An 11,398-nucleotide genomic window follows, 5' to 3' on the forward strand; every position below is an offset into this window, starting at 1 on the left:
CGCCCGGCTTCAAGTTAAGTTTTACAAAGCCTTACAAGTTCTAGGTGTCTTTGGCTCTGCCTGTTGGTTGGTCGATTGATTGTTTGCTTGGTTTTTGTTTTGTTTTTGTTTTTTTGTTTTTTTTTGGGGGGGGGGGAGAGGATCTCATCATGTAACCCAGGCTGGCCTTGACTGTATAGTCCTCCTGCCTCAACCACCAGAATGGTGAGATTATAAGCATGTACTACCGCAATCAGTTCTGCTTGTTTTGTTTTATGTATGTATGTATGTATGTATGTATGTATGTATGTATGTATGTATGTATATTTGTGTGTATATGTATCTGTACATATTTGTATATGTGCATATGGAAGCTAGACAGCAATATTAGGTATCTTCCTTGATCAATCTCCACTTTAGGTTTTTTGAGACAGAGTCTCTCACTGAGTTTGGAGCTTGACAATTTAGTTAGACTATCTGGCCAGTGAATCCCTGGAATCTGTGTGTTTTAACCTCTAGCCCTGGGATTAATCCATCATGCCCAGGTTTTTACGTGGGTGCTGGGTATATAAAATCAGATCCGCATGCTTGTGTAGAAAGCACTTTACCAACTCAGACATCGCTCCCAGCCCCTGCTTGTCTTTTAAATATGTGATAATACAATTTAAACTAGTAAGCAGAACAGTAAAAATAATAAATACAAATACTATAATAAAAATAATTAAATTAAAAATAATTAAAAACAATAATACAAATACTATTTTCATTTTATTAAGTGAAGACAATGTAGATTCAGAACAGCATTTAGTGGGTGTAACTACTATGCTTGTTTCTCCCTTTTACCCAGAAAAGGATTTTAGCAGTCTTTGCAACAAACAGCCAATTGGAAGACTTCTTTTCAGACAATTCTGTGATACAAAACCAGATCTAAAAAGGTGCATTGAATTCTTGGATGCAGTGGTGAGTGATTCATTTCAGGACTGTGCTGTGCAATTTTATACTTTTGAATATTAAAATCTGGGCCTGACAGAGTTGGTAGTTGTCTTGATGTTGTATTTCCCTCATTCTCTCCTACCTTTTATTGTTGAGATAGGGTCTCACTTTGTAACCCACACTAGCCTGGACCTCACTTTGTAGGTCAGGGCTTTCACAATGTAGCCTGGCCTGGCCTTGAACTTGTAGCAGTCCTTCTGCCACCAGCTCCTGATTGCTGTGGTTACAGACATGCTCAACCTTCCTGGCTCCTGGTGAGTAATTTTTTAATATGACAAAGCAGCAAGAGATGAGTGCTGCTTGTCACCTGGCTTTCACCCTTAAACACGGTTTTATCTTAAATGTGAATACCTGCATGTTTATGTAGATGTATGCCATATGTATGTCTGATGCCCTTGGTGGCCAGAAGATGGTTCCTCTGGAACTAGAGTTACAGGTTATTGTTAGCTACCATGTGGGTTCTGGAAACTGAACCTGGGTCCTCAGAAAGAGCAGCAAATGTGCGTAACTGCTGAACCATCTCTCTAGCCCTGCTTTCTCCTTTTTTTTTTTTTTTAAAGATTTATTTATGTGAGTACACTGTAGCTATACAGATGGTTGTGAGCCTTCACGGGGTTGTTGGGAATTGAAGTTTTTTTGTTTTGTTTTTTGTTTTGTTTTTAGGATCTCTTCTCTCTCCGGTCGGCCCTGCTCTCTCTGGCCTAAAGATTTATTTATTATTATACATAAGTATACTGTAGCTGATTTCAGACGCACCAGAAGAGGGTGTCAGATCTTATTACAGGTGGTTGTGAGCCACCATGTGGTTGCTGGGATTTGAACTCAAGACCTTCCAAAGAGCAGTCAGTGCTCTTACCTGCTGAGCAATCTTGCCAGTCCCTCTCCTTGTTTTTATGCAGCCTGGGATTCCAGCTTGTGGGATGGTACCATCCACGTTTAGAGTACATCTTTCCTGCTTGGTTTATCCTTTCTAAGAACACCTTCATAGAAACATCTAGAGATATATTTCCATGGTGGATCTAAATCCAGTCAAATTGACAATGGAGATCAACTCATCTACCCTCATTGACATTTTTACCCCAGTATTGTTCTTACAGTCTCAGAGAATTATTTAAATTTAATCCATAGAACTGCTCTCTGGTTCTGAGTGTGCTATATGAGTTTATAGGTCAGATAATTTAAAGCATTATGAAACACTGTTATACATAGCATATCTAAACTTCGTCTTTTTCCTAATCTCTCCAATCAGGCAGAGTACGAAGTTACCATTGAAGAGGAACAAAGAGAATTTGGACTAGCCATCTTCAGTAGATTCTTCAAAGAGGTATGGTTTCTTTCCTCCTCCTCTTCCTCCTCCTCTTCCTCCTCCTCTTTCTTTTTCTTTTTTCCTCCTCCTCTTTCATCCTCCTCCATCCCTCTCCCCCACCCCTCTTCTTTCCTCCTGCTCCCTCCTCCTCCTTCTCCCCTCCTCCTTTTCCCCCTTCCCTCTCCTCCTCCCCCCTCTTCCTCCTCCTCCCCCTACCTCTTCTTCCTCCTCTTCCTCCTCTTCCTCCTCCTTCTCCTCCACCTCCTCCTCCACTTTTTGGATAAAATATGACATGTATTAAAGCCTTTAATTTTTTTACAACTGTTTCTCTTTTGTGTTTTTGTTTAGATTGAGAAAAAAGCCTCTTAGAAAATTGATTCAAAGAATTTAATTCTGTTTCCTGAAGCAAAACATAAGTTGAGGAATTTTATTTGCCTATTTTGAACTAAAAATAACATATTTTCTAAAAGTTTTATAAGTCTTAGTTTTTATTTCTTCTTAAAAACAAATCCATTTATTTATTTATTTATTTATTTCTATTTTATTTTAATTTGAGTTATCCACACCCACATAGACAAGGATCTTTCTCTACACAGCACTGGCTGGCCTGGAGCTTTCTATAATTACAGTCTGGCCTCAGACTCACATATATTTACCTATCTCAGAGGCCAGGAGAGCACATCAGGTCCCCTGAGACAGAAATTACAGACAGTTGCAAGCTGTCATCTGTGTGCTGGGAATTGAAACTGTGTCCTCTGGAAAGCAGCAAATGAGTGAGCGCTCTTAACTGCTGAGCCCTCTTTCTAGGCTATTTTTGTTTCTCTTGATTTACTAATGTATCACCATATTAGTACAACTAGAGTCCTATGTCAAAGACATGACATGGGGTTCAGGGTATGTCCTAACATGTTATAGTGTCCATTTGCCACAAAGAAAGGAAATTTTGTGGAGAAAAGACGAGAAAGGGCTTTAATCAAAATAAACATTTGAAGAAGACGTAAATTAAGTATTTCAGGCCATCTGTGTAATAGTACGAGCTTTAGGTTTAAATAGAGGAAGAACTTGGACAGGCACCAAGGAGCAAGAGGAATGTATAAATAATGAAATCGTGCTATGGTCTGGCTGGCTGATCATTGTCTCAATTCTGGTATTGTAAAATGGCTTCAGACAAATTCTTACCTCCTGAGAGGATAGTCTGTCTCTAGTCCTATTTAGGGGTGGGGTGTCATTTTTTTTTTTTATCATAGGGTGATATGTCAGAGAGGCTTTGGTATTTCTGGAATCCAGGTGACTGTGGGTTTAGGGCAATGTTTGGCTCTTTCAGGATCCTTTTTGGGAGTTAGACATTGGAAAAGTTGCTGGTAGCATACTTTTCGCTTTCAGTGTTAAAAGAGGGGTGAGGCAAGCTAGGTTTCAATGATTAACATGCCAGTGTGTAGAGTTAAAATCTGAAACAAAGTAAAACAGAGATGTAAAATGAAGACAAAAAATGTCAAGCTTTTATCCACTGTCAGTTATCTTTTGTATTGAAGAGTTTTTTTCTAATTAATTTATTTTTTACACTCCATATTTTATTCCCCTCCCCCCATCTACCCTCAGACTATTCTATATCCCATACCTCCTCCCCACACCCCTGTCTCCACATGGATGGCCCCACCCTCCCCACCCCACCTGACCTCTAAACTCCCTGGGGCCTCCAGTCTCTTGGGCGTTAGGTGCATCATCTCTGAATTAACACAGACCCAGACATCCTCTATTGTATGTGTGTTGAGCCATCACATCAGCTGGTGTATGCTGCCTGTTTGGTGGTCCAGTGTATTGAAAGATCTCGGGGGTTCAGGTTAATTGAGACTGCTGGTCCTGCTACAGCATCATCCTTCTCCTCAGCTTCTTTCAACCTTCCATAATTAAACAACAGGGGTCAGCTGCTTCTGTCCATTGGTTGGGTGCAAATATCTGCATCTGACTCTTTCAGCTGCTTCTTGGGTCTTCCGGAGTGTGGTCATGCTAGGTCCCTTTTTGTAAGTGCTCCATAGCCTCAGTAATGCCAGGCCTTGGGACCTTCCCTTGAGCTGGATCCCACTTTAGGCCTGTCACTGAACCTTCTTTTCCTCAGGCTCCTTTCCATTTCCATCTCTGTAATTCTTTCAGACAGGAACAATTATGGATCAGAGTTGTGTCTGTGGGACAGCTCCCCTTTTCCTCATTTGATGCCCTGTCTTCCTGCTGGAGGTGGGATCGAAATATTTTTTCTTTGGTTTTGTTTTTTAATTTTTGGGTACATCTTTAATTCCAGCACTTGGGAGGCCAAGCAAGCAGATATCTGTGAGTTTGAGGCCAGTTTAATATTCATAGTAAGTTCCAGCCAGGTTAGCCAGGAAACCCTGTTTCAAAAAGCAACAAAAAGAAAAAAGAAGATTAAAAAAAAGATATACAAAGTTTAAAGATAATATTAGAGAAGGGCAAAAAGAAAGTATTGGAAGGGGTAAGTCCACAATCTATTCCAGTGGTTCTCAACCTATGGTTGGCAATTCCTGGAGAGTCAACTCATCTTTTCACAGGGGTCACCTAAGACCCTCAGAAATATCAGATATTACATTGCAATTCATAAAAGTTGCAAAATTGACTTATGAAGTAGCAATGAAAATAATTTTATGGTTGGGGTCAACATTTGTGGGTTGAAAGCATATTAAAGGGTTGAAAGCATTAGGAGGGTTGAGAACCACTGCTCTAGACAGACATTAATCCATTCAAGAGGGCTCTGTACTCATGTACTTAAAGAACCTAGATCCCAATATTATTAAAAATGTCAATAAAATCTCAACATGAGTTTTGGAGAAATGAGATACTCAAACTACAGCATTAAAAGACATTTGTCAACTTTATTTTTTCCCTTTTTTTCAAGTATGTGTGTGTGTGTGTGTGTGTGTGTGTGTGTGTCTGTGTTAAGTATACATGTATGTATTTGCTTGAGTGTAAGTGCACATGTTTGCATGTATATGTAGAGGCCTGTGGTTAATGTTAGGAATCTTCCTTGATTTTCTACCTTTTAAAAACATTAATTTAATTTTAATTTTTTTGAGATTTTATTTTTGTTTTATGTGTATGGTTATTTTGCCTGCATGTATGCCTGAACACCATGTGCAAGCTGGGCCCAAGGAAGCTGAGAAAAGTTGTACGATCCCTTAGAACTAGAGCTGTAGATGGTTGTGAGTTGCCCTGTGGATGTTAGGAACCAAACCTGTCACTGAGCCATTTCTACAGCCCCTTGTTTTATTTTTTATTATATTTATGTATATGAGTGTTTTGCCTGCATGTATGTCTGTGCACAACTTGTATGCAGTACCCCACAGAAGCTAGAAGAGGGTATCAGATCCCCTGGGACTGGAGTTACAGACGGTTTTGAATTGCCATGTGGGTGCTAAAATTGAACACAGGTCCTCTGGAAGAGTAGCTATTGCTCTTAACCACAGAGCCATCTGTACAGCCCTTTTCTTTGTTTGCTTCTTTGCTTTTATTTTTGAGTCTCACTGTATAACCCTGGCTGTCTGAAATTGTGTAGACTAGGTTGGCCTCAAGCTCACAGAGATCTACTTACCTTTGCCTCCCAAGTGATGGGATTAAAGGTGTATACCACTACAGGGCTGGAGGGATGGCTCAGTGGTTAAGAGCACTGACTGTTCTTCCAGAGGTCTCGAGTTCAATGCCCATCAACCACACTGGCTCACAAACATCTTTAATGGGATCTGATGCCCTCTTCTGGTGTGTCTGAAAACAGCTACAGTGTATGGATTTACAAAAGAAAAAAGAAAAAAAAAAGTGTGTACCACCACATCTGGATATTTTCAAGTAATTTATTATTATGTATGTGCATGATGTGTGTGTGTGTGTGTGTGTGTGTGTGTGTGTGTGTGTGTGTGTGTATGGACCAGGGCACACATGCCATGGCATATTATGGACATAGAGGTCATAGGACAGCTCTATGGAGTTAGTTACTCTACCATCATGTAGGGTCCAGGGATCAAACTCAGATTGCTAGGCTTGTATAGTAAGTATCTTTACCCAATGAACCCTTTTGCTGGCTAGTCAGTGATCATAGAAAGCTCTAGGCCAGCCAGTGCTGTGTAGAGAAAGATCCCTATGTGGATGTGGATAACTCGAATTAAAATAAAATAGAAATAAATAATAATAATAACCTTTTAATTCTGAGGCATTATCTCTTAAACAAAATGATAACTTGTTATCCTACCACCTAGGGTCTCCAAATACTAAATTTAAGCCAATTTTCATTTTTATAATTAAGTAGAACAACTAAAGACTAAGTAGGTTATTCTTCTGGGGCTACAAAACTAGTTAAGTATGCTAAATCAAATTAGTATAATATACAATATTGGTAGAATAAAGTTGTAAAATAGAACAGAAATGGATAATCTACATCCTTTTATAATAAAAGCATTGAACAAACTAGGATGTTTGTTTGTTGGTTGGTTTTTTGAGACAGTGTTTCTCTGTGTAGCCCTGGCTGTCATGAAACTCACTTTGCAGACCAGGCTGGCATCGAACTCATAGAGATCAGCCTTCCTCTGTCTCCCAAGTGTTAGGATTAAAGGCATGTGCCACCTGCTTGCCAAACTGGGATTGGAAGGGAACTTGCTCAGTTTGATACAGGGCATCTGCAGATACAGGCAACACCACATTTAAATGTGAAAGATTACATATTCTCTCTAAGGTTAGGAACAAGACAAGATAGTTTCTTTTTGCTTCATTTATTGAGTTCCTCTGTGTTGGTTCTAGCCAGGGCAGTTAGGTAGGAAAATGAAGTAGAAATAGGAGCTTGGAGTGATGGTTCAGCAGTTAAGAGCATTGGTATTCTTTTAGAGTCACCTGGCTTGGATTCCCAGCACCCACACAGTGGCTTACAACTATCTGTCACTCCAGTTATAGAAGTTATAGAAGAGAATCCAATATTCCCTTCTGGCCTCCAGTGGCACCAGGAAGACAGTGGTGCATAAGCATATGCTGACAAATTACCTATATACATACAAATTAATAATTTAAAAAAGAAGGAAAGGTTCCTCCAGGTTTCCATCTGTGCTGGGAGCAAATCCTGTGCCATAGCGCTCCATACCCAAATACCTTCAGGAGAGAACTGGTCTCCCAGGAGTATTTACACACAGGCTTACAGGAGGGACAAGCCACAGTCGGAGACAGCAACACTAGAGATAACCACATGGCAAGAGGCAAGGGCAATCACATAAGCAACAGAAAGCAAGGCTACTTGGCATCATCAGAACCCAGTTCTCCCACCACAGTGAGCCCTGGATATGCCAACATACCGGAAAAGCAAGACTCTGATTTAAAATCACATTGATAGTGTAAGCTGCTTGTGGACGTTGTACATCGTGGTGCGCACTAGGCTCCGCACCACGATGTACAACGTCCACAAGCAAGTGAGCCCTGGATATGCCAACATACCGGAAAAGCAAGACTCTGATTTAAAATCACATCTCATGATGATGATAGAGGTCTTTAAGAAGGACATAAATAACTCCCTTAAAGGAATACAGAACAGGTAAACAGGTAGAATCCCTTAAGGAAGAAACACAAAAATTCCTTAAAGAATTACAAGAAAACACAACCAAACTGGTGAAGGAATTGAACAAAACTATCCAGGATCTAAAAATGGAAATAGAAACAGTACAGAAATCACAAAGGGAGACAACACTGGAGATAGAAAACCTAGGAAATAAATCAGGAGTTATAGATGCAAACATCACCAACAGAATACAAGAGATAGAAGAGAGAATATCAGGTGCAGAAAACACTATAGAAAACATTAACACAACAGTCAAAGAAAATGCAAAAAGCTCCCAACCCAAAACATCCAGGAGATCCAAGACACAATGAGAAGACAAAACCTAAGGATAATAGGTATAGAAGAGACTGAAGATTCCCAACTTGAAGAGCTAGTAAATATCTTCAACAAAATTATAGAAGAAAACTTCCCTAACCTAAAGAAAGAGATGCCCATGAACACTGAAGAAGCCTACAGAACTCCAAATAGACTAGACCAGAAAAGAAATTCCTCCCGTCATATAATAGTCAGAATACCAAATGCACAAAATAAATATTAAAAGCAGTAAGGAAAAAAGGTCAAGTAACATATAAAGGCAGACCTATCAGAATGACACCAGATTTCTCAGCAAAGACTATGAAAGCTAGAAGATCCTGGGCAGATGTCATACAGACCCTAAGAGAACACAAATGACAGCCTAAGCTACTATACCCAATAAAACCCTCAATTGCCATAGATGGAGAAACCAAGATATTCCATGATGAAACCAAATTTACACAGTATCTCTCCACAAATCCAGCCCTACAAAGGATAAGAGATTAAGGGGATACAAATTAGTAAAGAAGAAATAAAGTTATCACTATTTGCAGATGATATGATAGTATACATAAGTGACCCCAAAAATTCTACCAGATCACTTCTCCAGCTGATGAACAACTTCAGCAAAGTGGCCAGATTTAAAATTAAATCAGTAGCCTTCCTTTATACAAAGGAAAAACAGGCTGAGAAAGAAATTAGGGAAACAATTCCCTTCACAATAGCCACAAATAGTATAAAATGTCTTGGGATAACTCTAACCAAACAAGTGAAAGACCTGTATGACAATATCTTCAAGTTTCTCAAGAAAGAAATTGAAGATCTCAGAAAATGGAGAGGTCTCCCATACTAAAGGATTGGCAGGATTAGCATAGTAAAAATGACCATCCTACCAAAGGCAATCTATAGATTCAATGCAATCCCTATCAAAATCCCAACACAATTCTTCAAAGACATCGAAAGAGCAATTCTCAAATTCATCTGTAAAGGCAAAAAACCCAAAATAGGGAAAATAGTTCTTAACAATAAAATAACAGCTGGGGGAATCACCATCCTTGAACTTAAGCTTTACTACAGAGCAATAATGATAAAAACGGCATGGTATTGGTACAGAGATAGACATGTTGATCAATGGAATAGAATTGAAGACCCAGAAATAAAACCACACACAGTCACTTTGTCTTTGACAAAGATGCCAAAAATATAAAATGGAAAAAGAAAGCAACTCGGTGCTGGTCTAATTGGCTGTCTGTATGTAGCAGAATGAAAATAAACCCATATTTGTCACCTTGTACAAAACTCAACTTCAGTCAGGCGTAGTGGCACACACCTTTAATCCCAGCACACAGGAGGCAGAGGCAGGCGGATTTCTGAGTTCGCGGCCAGCCTGGTCTACAAAGTGAGTTCCAGGACAGCCAAGGCTATACAGAGAAACCTTGTCTCGAACCTCCCCCACCAAAAACAAAACAAACAAACAAACAAAAAACCAAAAAAAAAAAAAAAACCTCAACTCCAAGTGGATCAAGGACCTCAACATAAAACCAGATACACGGAATCTAATAGAAGAGAAAGTGGGAAAGAGTCTTGAACTCATTGGCACAGGAGGAAATTTCCTAAACAGAACTTCAATGGCTCATGCTCTAAGATCAACAATTGATAAATGGGACCTCATGAAACTGGAAAGCTTCTGTAAGGCAAAGGACATACTCGAAAAGATAAATCAGCAACCTACAGATTGGTAAAAAATCTTCACTAACCCCATATCTGATAGAGGTCTAATATCCAAAATATATGAAGAACTCAAGAAGTTAATCACCAAAAACAAAACCAAAAACAAAACAAAACAAAAAACAAAACAAACAACCCAATCAAAAAATGGGGTATCAAACCAAACAGAATTCACAACTGAGGAATCTGGAATGGCTGAGATGCACCTAAAGAAATGTTCAAAGTCCTTAGTGATCAGAGAAATGCAAATCAAAACGACCTGAGATTCTACCTTACACCAATCAGAATGGCTAAGATCAAAACCTCACGATACAGCACATGTTAGCAAGGATGTGGAGAAAGGGGAATACTCCTCCATTGCTGGTGGGATTGCAAACTGGTACAACCACTCTGGAAATCAATCTGGAGGTCCCTCAGAAAATTGGAAATAGATCTACCTGAAGACCCAGCAATACCACTCTTGGGAATATACCCAAAAGGTGCCCCACCATGCCACAGGAGCACATGTCCCACTATGTTCATAGCAGCCTTGTTTGTGATAGCCAGAAGGTGGAAACAACCCAGATGTCCCACAATAGAAGAGTGGATACAGAAAATGTGGTTCATTTACACAATGGAGTACTACTCAGCTATTAAGAATGAGGACATCCTGAGTTTTTCAGGCAAATGGATAGAACTAGAAAATATCATCCTGAGTGAGGTAATTCATACCCAAAAGGACATGCATGGTATATACTCACTAATAAGAGGATACTAGCCAAACAAACAAAACAAAACAAAACAAAACAAAACCATAAAACAAAACCATACAGAATACCCATGATGCAGTCCACAGAACTCAAAAAGCTCAACAAGCTGAAGTGCCCAAGTGAGGATGCCTCAGTCCCACTTGGGAGAGAGAAGAAAGCAATCACAAGTTTGGGGGGGAGGGACCTGGGAGGGAAAGTGGATGGGGCAGGGGGAGTGTGGGGGTGGTGGTGAGAAAGGAACCTGATCTGATATTGGGTGAGGGAAAAGAACTGAAGCCCTGAGAGCTAGCAGAAAGAATGTAAATAGGCAACCTCAGAAAATAGGAGATTGGGACAGAGGGAGAGTGAATTTATAGAACCCACCTCCAGCAGGAAAACAGGGCATCAAGTGAGGGATGGGGTTGCCAACCCACAGTCAAAACTCTGACCCATAATTGTTCCTGTCTGAAAGAATTACAGGGATAAAAATGGAGAGGAGGGCTGGAGAGATAGCCCAGTGGTTAAGAGCACTGACTGCTCTTCCAGAGGTCCTGAGTTCAATTCCCAGCAACCATATGGTGGCTCACAACCATCTGTAATGAGACCTGGTGTCTGCTTCTGGTGTGTCTGAAAACAGCTTCAGGGTATTTGCATAAATAAAATAAATAAATAATCTAAGAAAGAAAGAAAGAAAGAAAGAAAGAAAGAAAGAAAGAAAGAAAGAAAGAAAGAAAAGAAAGAAAGAAAGAAAGAAAGAAAGAAAGAAAGAAAGAA

At 39.7% G+C, this 11,398-nt stretch overlaps 1 protein-coding gene across 1 annotated transcript in view; it reads left to right on the top strand.

The window, feature by feature from the left end:
* The window catches only part of Grk4 (G protein-coupled receptor kinase 4), a 104,051-nt gene that overhangs the window by 9,631 nt on the left and 83,022 nt on the right, over window positions 1-11,398 (top strand). Inside the window, exons 3-4 of the mRNA XM_021210771.1 lie at window positions 827-939; window positions 2,222-2,296. Of these exons, the coding sequence (XP_021066430.1) occupies window positions 827-939; window positions 2,222-2,296 (188 nt within the window). The remainder of the gene's footprint in view (window positions 1-826; window positions 940-2,221; window positions 2,297-11,398) is intronic.

This window comes from Mus pahari, chromosome 13 (assembly GCF_900095145.1).
Source record: "Mus pahari chromosome 13, PAHARI_EIJ_v1.1, whole genome shotgun sequence".
NCBI classification, from domain to species: Eukaryota; Metazoa; Chordata; class Mammalia; order Rodentia; family Muridae; genus Mus; species Mus pahari.